Here is a 22,066-nt window from a genome sequence, read left to right as displayed (position 1 = left end):
AATTTTTTAACAATTTAATTCTGTTAAACAACTGCATACAGTTTTCAGTCATCTTAAAATGCACCAAAAAAGAAACGGGAATGCTTTCTCTCTCTCCCCCCACTTTGGTTTGGTAAGTCATCAGAATGATAAATAGACACTATTTGTGAAATAGACACTTTTGGTTAAAATAAACTATAAGGATCTGCTAACTGCCTCTTAAGAGATATTAATGTAAAAAGTATAAAACTTAAAATACTGGCAAGAACTTTAATATTGATTTGAAATGTTCAAGATAGCAATATTATAGTTGATGTTTTGCTAGGGGTTACAAACTCAAATGTCTGATGGGGCCCAGAAGGAAACCAAAGTGAGTGAACAGTTTGGAAAGGCTGGACCTTGACCTGCCTGCAGGCACTTGCTGTGTCTGAAAAAGGCCAGTTGGTTGCCAGGCTCAATATTTTAAAAGAAGCTGGAAATCTTAATTTTTATTTGAAATATTATTTTTAATTTGTTTTGCTTCTGAATTCAAACTTTTTAAAATAATGTATAGGTCAAATAAAATATATCTCTAATCTGCATTTGGCCCATAGTCTGCCACTTTATACTGTTTGCTGTATCACTGCTCTAGATTCTTCATTTGAAATGTATGTTTTGTTAAATAGCTCCTAGGAGAAAATGTCAAAAATTAGTAATTGAGGTTTTCCAAAATTCTAGCTGTAACTTATTTCAAAGCAACCCTACAAAAAATTCTGTGAGAAAGTAAATCAATAACTGTTGGCATTTTAATTAAAGACAACCACATGATTAGCCTTATAGAGCTCATCTGTGTAAAAGTTGTGTTTTCTTAATTCCCTTTTGGCCTATATTTACAAGTTTGTTGGGAACCTGAGAAAACTCTCCTGAAATGACTTTATGTTAAATTTGTCATAGACTTTCTAGCCTGAGTCTGATTATTTTGTACATAATTAGAACACTATAAAAAGGCAAAAAGAGATAACACTGAAAGATGAACTCCCTGGGTCAATAGGTGCCCAGTATGCTACTGGAAATCAGTGGAGAAGTAACTCTAGGAAGAATGAAGAGACAAAGCAAAAACAACACCAAGTTGTGGATGTGACTGATGATAAAAGTAAAGTCCTATGCTGTATAGAGCAATATTGCATAGGAAACTGGAATGTTAGGTCCATGAATCAAGGCAAATTGGAAGTGGTCAAACAGGACATGGCAAGAGTGAGCATCAATATTTTAGGAATCAGCGAACTAAAATTTTTTAGGACTGAAATGGGTGCATTTAACTCAATGACCATTATATCAACTACTGTGAGCAAGAATCCCTTAGAAGAAATGCAGTAGCCATCATAGCAAAAGAGTCTGAAATACAGTATTCGGATGCAGTCTCAAAAACAACAGAATGATCTCTGATCGTTTCCAAGGCAAACCATTCAGTGTCACGGTAATCCAAGTCTATGCCCCAACCAGTAATACTGAAGAAGCTGAAGTTGAATGGTTCTATGATGACCTACAAGACCTTCTAGAACTAACACCCAAAAAAGATGTCCTTTTCATTATAGCGGACTGGAATGTAAAAGTAGGAAGTCAGGCAATACCTGGAGTAACAGGCAAATTTGGCCTTGGAGTACAGAATGAAGCAGGGCAAAGGCTAATGAAGAGTTTTGCCAAGAGAACACCCTTGTCATAGCAAACACTCACTTCCAACAACACAGGAGAAGACTCTACACATGGACATCACCAGATGGTCAACACCAAAATCAGATTGATTATATTCTTTGCAACCAAAGATGGAGAAGTTCTATATAGTCAGCTAAAACAAGACCAGGAGCTGACTGTGGCACAGACCATGAACTCCTTATTGCCAAATTCAGAGTTAAATTGAAGAAAGTAGGGAAAACTACTCCACCATTCAGGTATGACCTAAATCAAATCCCTTAGGATTATACAGTGAAAGTGACAAATAGATTCAAGGGATTAGATCTGATAGACAGAGTCCCTGAAGAACTATGGATGGAAGTTCATGACATTGTACAGGAGGCAGAGATTAAGACCATCCCCAAGTAAAAGAAATGCAAAAAGGCAAAATTGTTGTGTAAGGAAGCCTTACAAATAGCTGTGAATAAAAGAGAAGAAGAAAAGGAAGGATATAACCATTTGAATGCAGAGTTCCATACAATAGCAAGGAGAGATAAGAAAGCCTTCTTCAGTGATCAATGCAAAGAAATAGAGGAAAACAGTAGAATGGGAAAGTCTAGAGATCTCTTCAAGATAACTAGAGATACCAAGGGAACATTTCATGCAAAGATGGGCTCAACAAAAGACAGAAATGGTGTGGACCTAACAGAAGCAGAAGATATTAAGAAGTGGCAAGAATACACGGAAGAACTGTACAAAAGAGATCTTCATGACCCAGATAATCACAATGGTGTGATCACTCACCTAGAGCCGGCCACCTTAGAATGCAAAATCAAGTGGGCTGTAGGAAGCACCACTATGAACAAAGCTAGTGGAGCTGATGGAATTCCAGTTGAGCTGTTTCAAATAGCAGCACTTTCACAGTGAAAGTGCTGCACTCGATATGCCAGCAAATTTGGAAAACTCAGCAGTGGTCGCAGGACTAGAAAAGGTAAGTTTTCATTCCAATCCCAAAGAAAGGCAATTCCAAAGAATGCTCAAACTACCGCACAATTGCACTCATCTCACATGCTAGTAAAGTAATGCTCAAAATTCTCCAAACCAAGCTTCAATAGTATGTGAATATTAAACTTCCAGGTATTCAAGCTGTATTTAAAAAAGGCAGAGGAGCCAGAGATCAAATTGCCAACATCCATTGGATCATTGAAAAAGCAAGAGAGTTCCAGAAAAACATCTACGTATGCTTTATTGACTATGCCAAAGCCTTTGATTGTGTGGACCACAAGAAACTCTGGAAAATTCTTAAAGGAATGGGAATACCAGACCACTTGACCTACCTCTTGAGAAATCGGTTTGCAGGTAAGGAAGCAACAGTTAGAACTGGACATGGAAGAACAGACTGATTCCAAATAAGAAAAGGAAAAGGAGTATGTCAAGGCTGTATATTGTCACCCTGCTTATTAACTTATACGCAGAGTACGTCATGAGAAATGCTGGACTGGATGAAGCATAAGCTGGAATCAAGATTGCCAGGAGAAACATCAATAACCTCAGATATGCAGATGACACCACCCTTGTGGCCGAAAGCGAAGAAGAGCTAAGGAGCCTCTTGAAAGTGAAAGAGGAGAGTGAAAAGTTTGGCTCAAAATTCAGCATTCAGAAAACTAAGATCATGGCATCTGGTCCCATCACTTCATGGCACATAAATGGGGAAACAGTTAAAGCAGTGAGAGACTTTATTTTTGGGGGCTCCAAAATCACTGCAGATGGTGCCTGCAGCCATAAAATTAAAAGACTCTTGCTCCTTGGAAGAGAAGTTATGACCAACCTCCGTTCAGTTCAGTTCAGCCACTCAGTCGTGTCCTACTCTTTGCAACCCCATGAATCACAGCACGCCAGGCCTCCCTGTCCATCACCAAGTTCCAGAGTTTACTCAAACTCATGTCCATCGAGTCGGTGATGTCATCCAGCCATCTCATCCTCTGTCATTCCCTCCTCCTGCCCCCAATCCATCCCAGCATCAGGATCTTTTCCAATGAGTCAACTCTTCACATGAGGTGGCCAAAGTATTGAAGTTTTGTGTATCGTCACCCTGCTTATTTAACTTCTATGCAGAGTACATCATGAGAAACGCTGGGCTGGAAGAAGCACAAGCCAGAATCAAGATTGCCGGAAGAAATATCAATAACCTCAGATATGCAGACGACACCACCCTTATGGCAGAAAGTGAAGAGAAACTAAAAAGCCTCTTGATGAAAGTAAAAGAGGAGAGTGAAAAAGTTGGCTTAAAGCTCAACATTCAGAAAACTAAGATCATGGCATCGGGTCCCATCACTTCATGGGAAATAGATGGGGAAATAGTGGAAACAGTGTCAGACTTTATTTTGGGGGGCTCCAAAATCACTGCAGATGGTGATTGCAGCCGTAAAATTAAAAAACGCTTACTCCTTGGAAGGAAAGTTATGACCAACCTCGATATCATATTAAAAAGCAGAGACCTTAGTTTGCCAACAAAGGTCCGTCTAGTCAAAGCTGTGGTTTTTTCCAGTATTCATGTATTGATGTGAGAGTCGGACTATAAAGAAAGCTGAGTATTGAAGAATTGATGCTTTTGAGTTGTGGTGTAGGAGAAGACTCTTGAGAGTCCCCTGGACTGCAAGGAGATCCAACCAGTCCATCCTAAAGGAGATCAGTCCTGAGTGTTCATTGGAAGGACTGATGCTGAAGCTGAAACTCCAATACTTTGGCCACCTCATGGGAAGAACTGACTCATTTGAAAACACCCTGATGCTGGGAGAGATTTAAGGCAAGAGGAAAAGGGGACGACAGAGGATGAGATGGTTGAATGGCATCACTGACTTGATGGACATGAGTCTGAGTAAACTCCGGGTGTTGGTGATGGACAGAGAGTCCTGGCGTGCTGCAGTCCATGGGGTGGCAAAGAATCAGATGTGACTAAGCAACTGAACTGAACTGAAAAATAGTTAAAATGCTTAGAATTTAAAGAACTGATGAATAAATGGCATATGTTGAAAAGAAGTGAACCAATAATTAGTGGGTGTAATTGAAATTATTTTAGGCATTTCTGACCTTGTGTAATATGAAAGAAAACATTAAGTGAATGCTTGGTATGGAATTACTATACAACAAATGCTAAATATAATTTCTGAATATATGTTAATATTTTGTTATGAGCCTATGTTATGGGGTTAGGATTATAGTAATACAAACAAGTTGTATGAGTACTGCTTGGTTTGGGTTTTGTTGTCTTGTTCGGTTATAGATGAGGCCCAGTATGTACTAAAAAAGAATGTAGAAGTTTATTGGGAAGAAGGTACTGTTGTAGAACACAGACCATTTGCATAGAGAAAATGTTCTCCTGTTGAATGCTTATTCTTTTTCCCTGATTCCACCTGCAAATAACTAATTATCCAATTATTTCTATTTTCCAAACACGTCAAAACTAAATTCACAGGTGAACCTTGTTTGCTATCTCCTTAATCAGATATTGTGTTGACAATTAAGGTGGACTTAAATACCTTTTAATTGCTCTTCAGAGACAGCTTGTCTGTGTGTCTGTGTTGGACTGGAACATAGTACTGTGAAAAAAATAGCAAATTCTCACTAGAAGTAGAGAAGAATAGGAGATGGTACTTAAGACTACAATTCAGTTCAACCAGTATTTGGGAGCCAGGTCCTGGTTAGGCATTATAGATTCAAACTATTAATCAGGATACCCAGAATACACTCTCAGAGAGTTTCTCAAATAACTTTGTTGCAAACCAAGGTACTGTTAGTAGAGAAACATAATAATGAAACAGAGAAAAGACCTTTTGGAAGAAGCTGATTTATTTAGGGCCTTGACCAATGGGAATACCTTTGACATTGGAATATTCTGTACTGATGGGGGGTTATGGGGGCATGATTTTGTTTAAGCTTGCTCTTCTTTCTATAGTTCCCAGTAGTCTACAAGTGTGACCTTCCTGATTTTGATAAATGTACTAAGGTTATTATATTAGATGTTAACATCGGAGAAATTAAATGAAGGGTATATATACATTTTGCACTGTTGGTTTTTTTAGTGAGATAAAATTCATATCACATTATTAAAGTTAACCATTATTGTGTACAGTTCAGTGATATTTAGAACATTTACAATGTCGTGCAATCATCACCTGGTTTCAATGGCTTTTCATCTATCCAAAAGAAAACCCTGTATCCATTGAGCACTCATGCTCCCTTTCCCCTGTACTTCCACACTTGGTAACCACTAATCTGCTTTCTGTCTCTAGAATTTTCCTATTATGGGTATTTCATATAAACAAAATCATACAAGATGTGACCTTTTGACTTTGGTTTCTATCACATAGCATGTTTCAAAAGTCCATCCATATTGTACCATTTATCAGTACTCTGGTTGTTTTTCTGACTAAATATTATTTTCATTGTATGGCTATGACATCTTGTTTATCCATTCATCCATTGGTGGATATTTGGTGCTGCTGAGATCATTCATGTATCAGTATTGGTTTGAATACCTGTTTTTCAATTCCTATGGGTATATACCTAGGTATAGAAATGCAGGGTCAAATGGCAATTCAGTATCTGACTGTTTGAAGAACTGCCAAACTGTTTTCCATGACTAAACATCATTTTGTATTTCCACCACCAATGTGTAACAGTTCCTATTTCTTTTAGCATTTTGATTCATTGGAATTAATTTTTGGAATATGGTATGAGGTAGGGGATCTAAATTCATTCTTTTGCATGGCTCAAAACTTTGGAATTAATATTTTTAAAAGATAGCGATCATTCTCCACAGTCTTGAGAAAGTATCACTCATGAAAATATCAAGTTACTTTTCTTACACTTAAAGAATTAAAGATACTAATAAATGTAAGAGCTAAAACTATAAAACCCTTCAGTTCAGTTCAGTTCAGTCGCTCAGTCGTGTCTGACTCTTTGCGACCCCATGAATCGCAGCACACCAGGCCTCCCTGTCCATCACCAACACCCGGAGTTTACTCAAACTCATGTCCATCGAGTCGGTGATGCCATCCAGCCGTCTCATCCTCTGTCATCCCCTTCTCCTCCTGCCCCCAGCCCCTCCCAGCATCAGGGTCTTTTCCAATTAGTCAACTCCACATGAGGTGGGCAAAGTATTGGAGTTTCAGTTTCAGCATCAGTCCTTCCAATGAACACCCAGGACTGATCTCCTTTAGGATGGACTGGTTGAATCTCCTTGCAGTCCAAAGGGCTCTCAAGAGTCTTCTCCAACACCACAGTTGAAAAGCATCAATTTTTCGGTGCTCAGCGTTCTTCACAGTCCAACTCTCACATCCATACATGACCACTGGAAAAACCGTAGCCTTGACTAGATGGACCTTTGTTGGCAAAGTAATGTCTCTGCTTTTTAAAAGGCTATCTAGGTTGGTCATAACTTTCCTTCCAAGGAGTAAGCATCTTTTAATTTCATGGCTTCAGTCACCATCTGCAGTGATATTGGAGCCCAGAAAAATAGTCTGACACTGTTTCCACTGTTTGCCCATCTATTTACCATGAAGTGATGGGACCAGATGCCATGATCTTAGTTTTCTGAATTAATTTAAGCCAACTTTCTCACTCTCCTCTTTCACTGTCATCATGAGGCTTTTTAGTTCCTCTTCACTTTCTGCTATAAGGGTGGTGTCATCTGCTTATCTGAGGTTATTGATATTTCTCCCAGCAATCTTGATTCAAGCTTGTGCTTCTTGAAACCCTTAGAAAAAAGCATTTGGAAATGGATTCTTATACCTGATAGTAAAAGAAAAAAGCTACACAAGTTAAATTGGATGAATTGGATATATCAAAATAAAAAAAGATTTTATACAGCATAGGACATTGTCAAGAGACTGAAAAGACAGTGTACAGATTGGGAGAAAATATTGGCAAATCATGCACCAGATAAAGATCTAGGATCTAGTCTACATAAAGAATTCTTACAGCTCAAAGCAATAAATTACTCAATTTAAAAATAGGCAAAGAATTTGATTAGACATTTCTCCAGAGATATACAACTGTCCAGTAAGCACATGAAAACATGCTCAGAAATAGGCAAAGAATTTGATTAGACATTTCTCCAAAGATGTACAAATGGCCATTAAGCACATGAGAACATGGTCAACATCACTAGACATCAGGAAAATAGAAATCAAAACCATAAGTATCTTTCAGGATACCTATAATGAAAGAAAGGGACTGTAGTAAGTGTTTACAGTGGAATGAAGATCTTGCAACACCCATACATGGCTAGTGAGAATGTTGGATGATGAAGCCACTTTGGAAAATAGTTTGACAGTTCTTCAAAAAGTATGGAATTGCTATGTGACTCAGGAATTCTACTCTCAGGTATACTCAGAAAAATCAAAAACATATGTATATGTCCACAGAAAAACTTGTGCATGAGTATTCATAACAGCATTTACTTTTACTAGCCAAGAGAGGAAACAAGTCAGATGCCGATCAACAGTTGAATACAGTAACAATGTTTCGAAATTAGATTGTGGTGATGGCTGCACATACTACACATGGCGAACATTCTCAGAAACCACCAAATGGTGCAGTTTAAAGGAGTAAAGTTTAGAGTATGTAAAAAAAACTAACAATAAATGAATTTTTAAAGTATCTCGCAGAAATTTTTGTTTTAAAACAGTACTCATTTGCTGTTTACCCTAAGAAAAAACTTTGTTTTTTTTTTTTTAGAAATTTATCATGGCATCCTGCATTGACCACTAAAAATAAAATGCGAATTCCACATTCTCATGCATTCATTGATCTGACTGAAGATTTTACAGCAGGTGAGTTGCACATAAATGTGAAATATTTCTTTTAGGATGCCAAAGAATGGTGAGATATTTGCTGTGTTCCTAGTAAACATTTGCTGTTGAATTGAACATTGAAACCAAAATGTGAAAAGGTTACAAGGAAGTCAGTGATATCAGGAAAATGTAAAAAGTACTGGATGTAATAAAATATACCTTTAGTTATTTTTTGCTGTTCATTAATCATTATCAAAATTTGAATTATTGACTAATAAATGCTGTATATTTAATTATAAGAAAAATATTTAGCTTATGTATTAAAAATTGAAAAGATTGTTTTTAATTTTTATTATGAAAAATGTTAAATACAGAAAAGTAGGCAGAATAGTATGATATACACATGTTTAATCATCGCCTAGCTTCAACAATAATCAATAGATGGCTAATCTTGTTTCATCTGTATAATCACCCATGAGCCCCTAGCACCTAAATAATTCTATCATTTCAACATTTTATCATTTCATTTATAAATATTTCAATCTGTAGTCATGTCCAACTCTTTGCAACCATATGGGCTGTAGCCTGCCAGGCTCCTCTGTCCATGGAATTGTCCAGGCAAGAATACTGGAGTGGATAGCCATTCTCTTCTACAGGGGATCTTCTTGACACAGGGATCAAACCCGGATCTCCTGCATTACAGACAGATTCTTTCCTGTCTGAGCCACTAAGACAGGTTGTTAATTTTTAACAACCTCAAGATCATTTTCGAACTTAACAAAAAATTGAACAAAATTATCTTAATTTTTGTTGTTCAGTCGCTAAATTCTAAGTCGCTATGCCTTGAGACTCCCTAGACTGCAGCAGGGCAGGCTCTTCTGTACTCCACTGTCTCCCAGAGTTTGCTCAGATTCATGTCCATTGAGTTGATGATGCCATTCAGCCATCTCATTCTCTGTTACCCCCTCCTCTTCCTGCCCTTAATCTTTTCCAGCAGCAGGATCTTTTCCAGTGAATCACCTCTTTGCATCAGGTGGCCAAAGTATTGGAGCTTTAGCTTTAGCATCAGTCCTTCCAGAACCACAGTTCAAAAGCATCAATTCTTTAGCATTCAGCCTTCTTTATGGTCCAACTCTCACATCTGTACAGGACTACTAGGAAAACCATAGCTTTGACTATGCAGATGTTTGTCAGCAAAGTACTATCTCTGCTTTTTAATATGCTGTCCAGGTTTGTCATATGTTTCTCTCCAAGGGGCAAGAGTCTTTTAATTTTGTGGTTGTAGTCACCATCTGCCCTGATTTTGGAGCCCAAGAAAAGAAAACCTGTCACTGCTTCCACTCTTCCCCCTTCTATTTGCCATGAAGTGGTGGGACTGGATGTGATGATCTTAGCTCTCCTTTTTCACCCTCATCAAGAGACTCTCATTCCTCTTTGATTTTTGCTATTAGAGTGATATCTGCATATCTGAGGTTGTTGATATTTCTCCTGGCAATCTTGATTCCAGCTTGTGAGTCATCCAGCCCGACATTTCACATGATGCACTCTTCATAGAAAGAAGTTAAATAAGCAAGGTGACAGTGTACAGCCTTGTCATAATCCTTTCCCAGTGTTGTTCCATGTCTGGTTCTAACTCTTGCTTCTTGACCTGCACACAGGTTTCTCAGGAGACAGGTAAGGAGGTCTGGAATTCCCATCTCTTTAAGAATTTTCCACAGTTTGTTATGATCCACACAGTCAAAGGCTTTGGCATAGTCAATAAAGCAGAAGTAAATGTTTTTATGGAATTTTCTTGCTTTCTGCATGATCCAGCGAATGTTGGCAGTTTGATGTCTGGTTCCTTTGCCTTTTCTAAACCCAGCTTTTACATCTGTATGTTTTCGGTTCATGTACTGCTGAATCTTAGCTTGAAGGATTTTGAGCGTAACCTTGCTGGCATGTGAAATGAGTACAATTGTACAGTAGTAGTTTGAACACTCTTTAGTATTGCTTTTCTTTGGGATTGGAATGAAACATGACTTTTTCCTTTGCAATGTTATGAACTTCCTTCAATAGTTGCTTAAGCACTCTTTTTGCCAGTTCTCATCTCTTGAATCTGTTCGTGACCACTGTATAATCATAAGGGATTGATTTAGTTCATACCTGAAAGGCCTAGTGGTTTTCCCTACTTTCTTCAATTTAAACCTGAATTTTGCAATGAAGACTTCATGATCTGAGCCACAGTCAGCTCCAGGTCTTGTTTCTGCTGACTGTATATAGCTTCTCCATCTTTGACTGCGAAGAATATAATCAGTCTGATTTCAGTATTGTCCATCTGGTGATGTTCATGTGTACAGTTGTCTCTTGGGTTGTTGGAGAAGAGTGTTTGCTATAACCAGTGCAGTCTCTTGGCCAAACTCTGTTAGCCTTTACCCTGCTTCATTTTGTACTCCCAAGGCCAAACTTGATTCTGTTAATATCAAATACTTATTCACTATTCAAAATGCCCTAATGCTCTCCTAAATGTTGTTTATCAAATTAGGTCAACAAGGTACATCAGTCAATCAATTCAACCGCTCAGTCGTGTCCTACTCTTTGCAACCCGATAGATTGCAGCACACCAGACTTCCCTGTCCATCACCAACTCCCAGAGCCTACTCAAACTCATGTCCTTCGCTTTGGTGTTGCCATCCAACCATCTCATCCTCTGTCGTTCCCTTCTCTTCCCGCCTTCAGTCTTTCCCAGCATCAGGGTCTTTTCCAGTGAGTCATTTCTTCTCATCAGGTTCATACATACATAGAAGAAACAGAATTTTTTCAAAGTTGGATTTTGCCAACTCTGTCCTCATGGTGTTAATATGTTAATGTGATGATGTCATCTGTTATTTCCTGTAAGCCAGTGATTAGATTTGGAGTCTTGATCAGAATCAGTCTCTTTTTAGTTGAGACTACTTACCAGGTGTTGATTTTTGTTTCAGCTCATTAGGAAACACATGATTAGGTTCTCTCTTTTGTGTGATTAAGTCATCAGTAACTTCAGTTTTCTTCAGCATGGACCATTCATTATATTGCTCTCCCAATGGTTTGAGCAGCTATTGATGATCATTGTCAAGTCTTACTTTTTCAAAAGGAAATATAAAATTATAGCACCCTAAATATGTCACTCCTCAGCATATATTATTAGCTGGGATTTCCTATTAAAAAAATAAAGAACTTCTTTCATTATCTTTTTATTCACTCAAAGTACATTTTGGACAGGTAGGTTAAATGCATGAATTTTCTTGTGTCTCATTTTTTTTTCCAGTTTTTTCTTTTAATTTGGTGAAATACACATAACATAAAATTTACCATAGTGACCATTTTTAAGTGTATGTTTCAGTAATATTAAATAGTCATAGTATTTACATATCATCCAACTCTTTTCATCTTGTAAAATTGAAACTTTATACCGCTAATTAATAATTCCTCATTTATCTCTTTTCCCCAGCCTATGGTAACCACTGTTCTACTTTGGTTTTTGACTATTATAAGTACTGCAAATAAGTGAAATCATATAGTGTGTATTTAGTTTGTAACTGGCTTATATCACTTAGCATGATATCCTTGAGATTTATCCATGTTGTAGCATATGTCAGAATTTTCTTCCTTTTTAAAGCTGAATTTTGTATAACCATATTTTCCTCAACTTCCATATTTAATTGTAAATAATGCTGCTATGATTGTTGATATACAAACATCATTTAGAGATCCTTCTGTCAGTTCTTTTTGGGTATATATCCAGAAGTGGAATGGTTGGATCCTATGATAATTTTGTGAGGAATGACCGTCACAGCAACTTCATTGTTTTGCATCCTCACCAACAGTTTAGTTTCCAGTTTTTCCACATACTTGCCAATATTTGTTGTTTTCTGTATTTTTTTTATATACTTGGCATTCTAATAGGTTTAGTGTGGTATCACATTGTAGTGCATTGTTTTTGGTTTTTGTTTGTTTCACCATCCCACATGGCTTGCAGGATTAGTTCCCTAACAGGAATTGAAAGGTTGAACCTGGCCGCAGCAGTGAAAGTGCCAAGTTCTAATCACTGGACTGCCGAGGAATTCCCTCATGGTAGTTTTGATTTGCATTTTTCCTAATGACTGGTAATGTTGAGCACCTTTTCATGTGCTTATTGGCTCTTTGCAGATCTCTTTTTGAGAAATGTGTATTTAAGTCCTGTGCCCATTTCATAATTTTGTTGGCTCTTTGCTATTATTGAATTTCAGTTATTCTCTATTTAGAGTTTTGCTTCCTCATCAGATTTACAAATATTTTCTCTCATTCTGTGGGATACCTTTGTACTCCATTGATAGTCTTTGGATGCAAAAAAAGTATTAATTTCATGAAGTCCAGTTTTTCTGTTGTTTCTTTGTTGCCTGTGCCTTTGTTGTCCTACCAAAGAAATTATTGCCAGTTTCACCATTATGAAGCTTTTACCCTATATTTTCTTTAAGAGTTTTATAATTTTATCTCTTACATTTAGAACTTTCATCCATTTTGAGTTCATTTATATATATGTTGTTAGATAAAGTTCCAGTTTAATTTTTTGGAATGGATACCCAGTTTTCCTTGTAACATTTATTTAAAAGACTTGTCATTCCCACATTAAGTAGTCTTAACCACTCTTGTCAAAATTCATTTTACCACATACTCAAGGGTTTGTTTTTGGGTTCTCTGTTATTTCACTGATCTTTATGGTCCCCCGTCTTTATGCTAGTACCACACTGTTTTGATTACCAAAGCCTTGTAATATATTTAGTAATCAGAAAGTGTGAGTCTTCCAACTTCATTCTTTTTCCACATTGTTTTGACTCTTTGAGGTGGTCCCTTGAGATTCTACATGAATTTTAGGACAGGTTTGTTTTGGTTTTTTTCCGTATCTATGAGAAGTGCCATTGGAATTGTGATAAGGATCAATCTGAATCTATAGGTCACTTTGGGTAATATTGCTATCTTAACAACATTGTTTTTCAGTTCATGAAAATGCAGTGTGTTCTCATTCATTCGTCTTCTTAATGATTTAACATTGCTTTGTAGTTTCTTTTCTACAAGTCTTTCACCTCCTTGGTTAATACTTAAGTATTTTATTCATTTATTTATTGTAAATAAAATCTTTTCTTAATTTCCTTTTTGGATTTTATGTTTTAAGTGTATAGAAATGCAACTGATTTTTGCATGTTAATTTTGTATCCTGCTACTTTTCTGAATTCATTTATTAGTCCTAGTGGGTTTTTTTTTTGTTTTTGGTAGGATTTTTAGGGTTTTCTGTTTATAAGTTCGTATCATCTATAAACAGAGATAATTTTGCTTTTCTCTTTCTAACTTGGATGCCTTTTGTTTCTTTTTCTCTTATTTCTTATTCTTCCAATTATTTTGTAGCCAGTTTTCAAACACTTCTAATCTGCTTTTACAATTCTATTTTGATATAGTATACTAATAGCAAATGAGTGAAGCCTGCCTGGTGGTTGCTAAATGTAATAAATTTTCCTCCCTTTAAAAGTATTTCATCATTAAACTCCTAAAATTTATTGGAAAAGCAAATAGCTAATAATATTTTATAACTGAAACTTCTTATTCTAGATGACTATAAGTTTCATTAGAGCATTTTCATTATTAAGGTACAGTTTGCAAAGTTAAGAAAATTTTAGTGTTTCAATTTACTTTGGATTTCACTTTTTAAAACATACTAGGTCACAGATTGAGCCTTTTGCTCTGTAAGTTTTTCATGGTTCTAAGAGTTGAGGTTCCTAAACGAGAGCTCAGATTGGAAAGAAGAGACTTTAAGAAAAGAGAGGTTACTTCTATTGTGGCATATAAGTATGCTGAATCATGTGAAAACACAAAAATAAGGGTTTTTGTACATTGTCCTGGAAATTGTCTTAAAAGCTTGTTTTTTCAAGATAAGGATATTCTGTAGTTATAGGCTCATGTTCTATTATCTCATTCCATTTAATATTAGACTTCCCTCAACATACTGACTCTGCCTTTAAGTAACTTTTTTAATTCATTTATTTATTAGTTATTTTCAGCTGTGCTTGCCTTCTTTGCTGCACTTGGACTTTCTCTGTAGTGAGTGGGCTCCTCATTACCGTGGCTTCTCTTGTGGAGAATGCATTCTAGAGCTTGCAGGCTTCAGTAGCTGTGCCTCATGGGCTTTAGAGTGCTGGCTTAGTAGCTGTGGCACATGGGTCTTAGTTGCCTTGTGGCATATAGTATCTTCCTGAACCAGGAGTTGAACCAATATTCAGTTCATTGTAAGGCAGATTCTTAACCATGGAAGCCCAATTTTTTTTTTTTTTAATGAAAGAGTAATTATGGTTATTGTCAGAGGTTGGAAAATATATCCCAAAAGATAAAGGGTATCTCAATAGATTTTTGTTTTATTTTAAAATGATGTGATTACAGTTTATTTCATTACAGCAATTGGAATATCCAAAAGTAAATGTATATAATTTCTGTAAAGCATATTTTTACTTACTGAACTGCTGGTGAACTTCACTAATTTATTCAAAAAAGCTGTGACTGCACTGGTAATGTGAACACAGATATGTGATTTCAAGATGTATTCTTGAAAGAAATAATACCAAGACATTTTTAGTTCTGCTTTATTCTCCCATCCTACAATCAATACCCAAGAATGAGGAATGAAAGGGACTATGGATAGAGCTGTTGGCCTTAAGTACAGCTGTGAAAATGGTGAAACCTTTCCTGAGGTTCCTTCACCAGTACTGTTCTTGCCCTCTTTCACCCTTAGGGGCTCTGGTGACATCACTCTCTTTCCTTCAGTCAGCTGATGCTCTCAGTCTGACCCCCAATTGCCCTGAATTTTTCACAACATTGATTTCATCCTTTGCAGTAAACTTTTCTCTTACCATTTATCCCAAAAAAACTTTTGCTGAGTATCTGCATAGCCTGAGTGGTAAACCAGTGAAAACAAGGTAAAGATTTGCTGCTGCAGATTTTCCCTGGCCACACAGCACATGAATTTCAAAAGAGGCCTTAAGTCCCTTGGCTCAGAGGTTAAAGCATCTGCCTGGAATGCAGGAGACCCGGGTTCAATCCCTGGGTCGGGAAGATCCCCTGGAGAAGGAAATGGCAACCCATTCCAGTATTCTTGCCTGGAGAATCCCATGGAGGGAGGAGCCTGGTAGGCTACAGTCCACGGAGTCTCAAAGAGTCAGACACAACTGAGCTGCTTGACTTTCACTTTCACTTTAAGTCCCGTGAGCATTGAGTAATATAAAAATAATTACCACTTTATCAGAGTCAATAGGAAGATATTTTGTGATGGGCAGTTTTCTCCACTGCTGCTTAAGTCAGACCTCCTAGATGACTACAGTGCTACATGGTTTCCACATGGAACCAAAGTAGACAGGATGAACCCAGATCTTTAAAAGCCCTCCTGAGTGGGTCTTTGTCCTCTTCTCTTGCTTCTTTGGATCTTTCATCCTGTACATCCTGCTGAGTGACTAGCCTCAAGCATTACGGGCCCCGGCCACTCTTCTGTCAGAAACCTTCCCTGGTTCCTCATTACTTACCAGATGCTTTCTAAATTCACTTGTATTTTCTAAATGTCCTGTGGACTGGGTCTGTCCTGCCTTTCTGGTCCCTTGTTTGATTATGCCCAAGATGAGCTGGGATTGTTTTGTTCTGGTTGGTTTGTTTTAATTACACATATGAGAGATCATATGGGTATTTGTCTTTCTCTTGTCTGACTTATTTCACTTATCTTAGAAAATGCCATTAAAATATTTTTGGTACTTTTATGTTTTTGCACTTAAATCTTTGATCCAGTGGAATTTTCTTCTTGTTATTTTTGTTATATCTTTAGATACACATCTCTCTGAATTGATAGTGGTAAAAAATCTACCTGGCAAGGTGGGAGACACGGGTTTAATCCCTGGGTCAGGAAGATCCTTGGAGGAGGAAATGACAACCCACTACAGTATTCTTGCCTGTAAAATCCATGGAACAGAGGAGCCTCAGGGAGCTATAGTCCATGGTGTCACAAAGAGTCAGACATGACTAAACATGCACTGAGCCAGAGGGTTCATTATTCAGTAGCACAGACCTCTTTCTAATTTCTGCCTTGTTATTGAGGAATTAATTTCTGCACTTATTTACTTGTGTCCTGCCTTACAGAGCATGTGTGTCACCAAATCCTTCTTACAGATTTGCCATAAATAAAAGGAACTGTCTGAATCATTGGTCGTTTAAACAAGATATTTATCATAGTTAAAAGTAGACTCTCTTTAAAAGGAATATCATAAATAGTGGCATTAAAATTTTAACAAATTACAACATAGGAAACATAACCTTTGTTTTCTGGAATCAAAACTCTATGCCTTGGGCAGGTATTGAAGAAACAGAATTTAAACTTCTCAGTCAAAAGTTTATATCTTAGTCTCTTGAGAGTTTTAATTTATTAGTTAAATATTCAGTTTTTCTGGATGTTAACACATTTCTCTTCTAGCAGAAGTGGCAACTGGGACAGCCGAAGGATAAGCTTGTATGTCCTGAAGGAATTGGAAGGAAAGGTCTTTCTTTGTATCTTCTCGGAGGTTTCTACACCACCATGTTGATGGCCCTTATATGTTAGGTGCCTTGCTGGTATTTGGCAGCTGGGGACCCCCTGATCTGTTCTGGCTCAGTCAGAGCTTCATTGTCTTCCCTGGCTGACTTGATCATGCCTTGAATCTAATCTTGTTTTAATGGATTCCTCTGAAGCTCCACCTCTTCTATTCAGCCTTCTCTTGAATTATCCATTGTTCTTCCTTTACCATTGCTTTCATTTACCTTGCACCATAGTGGCCCATGAAAGAGCCACTGGCCCCCAACTTGATTATGGTCTGTATTCACCACAGGTGGTCTTAAGTCCCTTTGCTACACATGAAAATCAAGGGAAGTTTGAAAGTACTAGGTTAGACCCTCTATAATTTGTGTTCTGTTCTGTGAGAATAACCCTTACGCATAGCCCTATCATCTCAGAAAGACAGGCTCCTCCCTGAACTCCATTAGGAAGCAGAGACTTTAAATTCTTTCTTTCTGGCTAATGACTCAAAAATTGCCAGTTTTAGGAAACCTAAATATTGGCGCTTTTTTTTTTGCCATCCTATTTGATAACCCTAATCTTTGCCAATGCTTGCAGTTCTCTAAGTGTGATCTCATTCTCTCCCAAGTGCACAATAGAGTTTTTCAGAAATTTTAAAATATAATGATTTTATCATTCTGACAGCATGTGTGTGCTTATGTAGTCTTATGTTTTAAAAATGTTTCAGTGTTAAGGTTTGATATAGTAAATTATGTCAATATTGTATCAATAGGTATAGCTCACATAAACAAAACATCTTTGGGGTCCTCAATAATTTTTAAGAGTGTGGAGAGATCCTGCCACCAAAAAGCTTGAGAACTGCTGCCCTAAGCAAATGGATGCTTCTGGCTGACTGGGGTCACTGTACAAAGTAATGAGAAAGAGTAATGTAATATCCTTCATACATACATACATTTATCAAAGATAAGATCTTGGTTGTGACAAGTGAGATAGATCATAGCAATCCCTCTAAGCATTCCCCACCCCTCTTCTTATTCCTGCCAAATAATTATCAGGGTTCTAGTATCTGACATGCAGCCAAATGGAGGAATTCAGAGGCTGATCTATTGGTGAGGTGTTCATTTCCTTCAGATGGATTCTCAGAAGTAGAATTGCTGAGTCATATGGTAGTCCTATTTTTAATTTTTGAGGAACCGCTGTGTTATTTTCCATAGTGGCTATGCCAATTTATAATCTTACCAGGAGTGCCCAACGGTTCCTTTTTCTTCACATCCCCACTAGCATTTGTTAATCTGTCTTTTTGATGCTCACCGTTCTAACAGGTATGAGGTGATATCTCACTGTAGTTTTGATTTGCATTTCAGTGTTTCCTGGAAATTTCTTTAATATCACAAATACTTTTTCACTAATTCATCAGTTTCAATAATTACTTACTGATCCACTGCTCTGTGAGGCATTATACCAGAAACCAAGGGTTCAAAGATAAAAAACAAGATCTCCAGACTTAAGAGCTACAATAGCATGAATCTCAAGGATGGCATTATAGCAAGATATCATTGCATTCATGCTGTATTCAGAAGTTTAAACTTGATTTTAAGCACATTAATTTGTGTCTTAAATGTTTTAAAATTCAACAGAATTTCAGACTCAGATACACTTTAATACTTGAGAGTATCTTTCATTTGTAGTACATTTATGGAGCTATACAAGATTCTTATATTTCTTTCCTTGCACACCCATGCTAATCTCATCACTTCAAGAATCATCTGCATTTGATGACTCCCAGATTTATATATATCTAGGCAGTGCCTCCCTACAAATTCCAAGATCACATATCCAAATATCTACCAGCCATAACTACATCTATGTCTCATAAGACAGTTCAGACCCTGTTTCCCAGATTTCTACCTCCTCAACCAATAATTTTCCCATCTCCCTCAGTGGCAACCCTGTCCTTCTGGTTCCTCTGTCAAAATGCTAGAGTCATCCTCGCCACCTCTTTCTTTCACACCCAACATCAAGTCTGTCTTGCAATATTCTTCATTCTACTTTCAGAATAAATCCACACCTGACCACTTTCACCACCTCCACTGTAACCATCTTGGTCCAGGAAAATGTCATTTCTCACCTTAATTATTATAGTTACTGTTTCCCTGCTTCCACGCTTGTTCTCCTACCCTGTTTTCAATATGTGAGCTGCTATGATCCTTTAAAAATGAAAATCAGGTCATATCACTCTTTCTAAAGTTTTCCAGTTTTTTGTTGTTGTTGTTGTTGTTTTTACATTTAGAGTACTAGCCAAAGTCCACAAAATGGCCTACTATAGGTCCCACATACTTTGGGCCACAGTGACCTCTCTGACTTTCTATTTTATTTTTCTACTTGATGCTTTGCACTGAACATGCTAAACTCCTTGCTGTTTCTTAAACACTGCAAACAAGCTTGGGATGTGTGGCTGTTTTCTCTACCTGGAATATTATTCCTCCAGATATCCATATCACCTCTTTAAACTTTTTTCTCCAGATTAACTTTACTGCCGTCACATCTTCACTCAGCTGTCATTTTATTTGCCAGTAAGGCCTGCTCTATCTGAAATTACAACGTTCAAGCACTCCCCTTTGCTCTTTGCTTTCATTTTTCTCAAAAGCACTTTCACCTGCTGAAATACTATATACTTATCTTTGTTATGTCTTCTCATACTATGTCATAAGTACCATGAGGGCAGGGATTCTTTTGTTGTTCTGTTCACTGTTGTCTCTTCAGTGCCAGAACAGTGCCTGGCATCACATAGGGGTTTGATGGATGTCTGTTGAATAGTAACAGTTTGGGCAGCAGATCAGAATCTGAAGACAGATAGCATGTTTTTAGCTGCTCGTACTGTGCCTAGTCGGAGAAGGCAATGACACCCCACTCCAGTACTCTTGCCTGGAAAATCCCATGGATGGAGGAGCCTGGTAGGCTGCAGTCCATGGGGTCGCTAAGAGTCAGACAGGACTGAGCAACTTCACTTTCACTTTTTACTTTCATGAATTGGAAAAGGAAGTGGCAACCCACTCCAGTGTTCTTGCCTGGAGAATCCCAGGGACGAAGGAGCCTGGTGGGCTGCCTTCATGGGGTCGCACAGAGTCAGACACGACTGAAATGACTTAGCAGCAGCAGCAGCAACTGTCCCTGGTTGGTAGGCCTCATTCAACTAAAGATTTAACAGCCTACAAAGGAAGCTCTTGATAAAAATTGTGTTTGTTTCCAAAAGTTCAACCATATATGATTAAATGGGTTATTGTTTTTATTTTTTAAACACCACAAAGGATTTCTCAGAACTATATACAAAACTTAAGAATGTTGGCTCTGAGAATTTTATCTAAGCAGATGTAGAAAATAATGGATACATTTCTCAAGAGTTTTGTCCATTTTTCTAAAAATACAAATTAAACTGTTCCAAGCCTTAAGATAACATAAGGCTATTTTATGAATTGCTTCTTAATGTATCCAGTTTGAACTGATTCAGATCTATTCTAAATCATGGTTGATCTTTATCAGCAAAAATGAAGAGACCTGTTTACTAAAAATTGAAGTTGTCTTTGATATTATCTTATAATGGTTGAGAGCACAACAGAGACATAGTATTAAGAAATGTCTTTTTGTAAGCCTCCTGTAACTTCTCTTATACTTTCACACATTTATACCTGAATATTTCTGAAAGAAACTTTTCAGAGATATTTGTCTTTTGTAGCAATATTGCACTTGCTTATTTTATAACTATTAGTACCTATTATTGGTACCTGGTCCTAATCCAGGGATGTCCTGGTGGCTCAGATGGTAAAGAAACTGCCTGCCATGCAAGAGACCCGGTTTCGATCCCTGCATCAAGATGACCTCCTGGAGAAGGGAATGGCACCCCACTCCAGTATTCTTGCCTGGAGAATTCCATGGACAGAGGAGTCTGGTTGGCTGTAGTCCATGGGATCTGACAGAGTTGGACACAACTAAGTGACTAACACATCACATCATCCCTTCCTCATCCCTCCCTGCAAACATCTATCAAAGTATCAAATCTGCTGTAACTTTGTTAATAGTTTTTATCTGAAAGAGTCAGAATTAATAATAAAAATAAGCACTACCACTTATTTAGTACTTAGAATGAACCTGACCCTAGTCTAAGCAGTCTATGTGTATTCACTTATTTAAATCATCATAACAACATGATAGAACAAAAAACCCCACTGCTTATTGATGTAAGCGTTAGTGACATTTTATTACCAACAGGAAGAAGTCCATGCTCCTCATTATGGCACACAAGGATCTTCTTGGTCTGGTTTCTGCCCAGTACTGCATTCTTAGTTCCCACTAACCCCCGTCTCTTTATGCATCATGCCCCAAATGCTCTGAATTCCCCTTGCCCTCCTTTCACCTAGCTGAGTTTTACATACCCATTGACTCTCAACTGAGACCTCTCTTTTTTCTGGGAAGCTTTCTCTGAACCCCAGTGTAATGGATACTACTCTATAATAGTTGTTTGATCACTTGTCTATTTCTTCTTTAAAAGCATCAGCTCTTAAGGAGAGTGACTCCTCTCTTCACCGTTTTAGTCCCTTCTTCTGACACAATCCTGGTGTCTAGTGATACCTATTTGAATGACTAAGGAGGGAATGAAAATGAGAGAAAGCCAGTTGCTAAGGAAGATAGTGTACTATTGTGGTTAAGAATGGAGGGTTTGGATCCAGCAAATCTGGACTGCAGTCTGGCTCTCCCACTACCCAGCTGAACAAATTCTTTTGCCTAAGCTTCAGACTCATCTGTAAAAATGAGAATGTAAATATCCATAGTTCCTACCTCGTAAGGAATAAAATTAGAGAACACACGCAAAGTATCCAGAACAAGGCCTGTAGTATAGTATGATAATGTACTCTGTCTCTCAGTCCTGTCCAACTCTGTGGTCCCATGGACTGTAGCCTAACCAGCTGTTCTGCCCATGGAATCTTCCAAGCAAGAATACTAGAGTGGATTGCCATTAACTACTGCAGTGGATCTTCTCAACCCAGATGCGGGCTCAAACCCATGTCTCTTGCAT

General features: G+C 37.6%; 1 protein-coding gene across 1 annotated transcript in view; it reads left to right on the top strand.

Moving 5' to 3' along the window:
• Nucleotides 1–22,066, top strand: part of ITFG1 (integrin alpha FG-GAP repeat containing 1) — a 314,830-nt gene that overhangs the window by 35,956 nt on the left and 256,808 nt on the right. Inside the window, exon 6 of the mRNA XM_043898386.1 lies at nt 8,371–8,465. Coding sequence (XP_043754321.1) covers nt 8,371–8,465 — 95 coding nt within the window. The remainder of the gene's footprint in view (nt 1–8,370; nt 8,466–22,066) is intronic.

This window comes from Cervus elaphus, chromosome 4 (genome assembly GCF_910594005.1).
Source record: "Cervus elaphus chromosome 4, mCerEla1.1, whole genome shotgun sequence".
In the NCBI taxonomy this organism is placed as follows: Eukaryota; Metazoa; Chordata; class Mammalia; order Artiodactyla; family Cervidae; genus Cervus; species Cervus elaphus.
The sequence above is the reverse complement of the archived record's forward strand: the minus strand, read 5'-3'. Positions and strand labels throughout refer to the sequence as shown.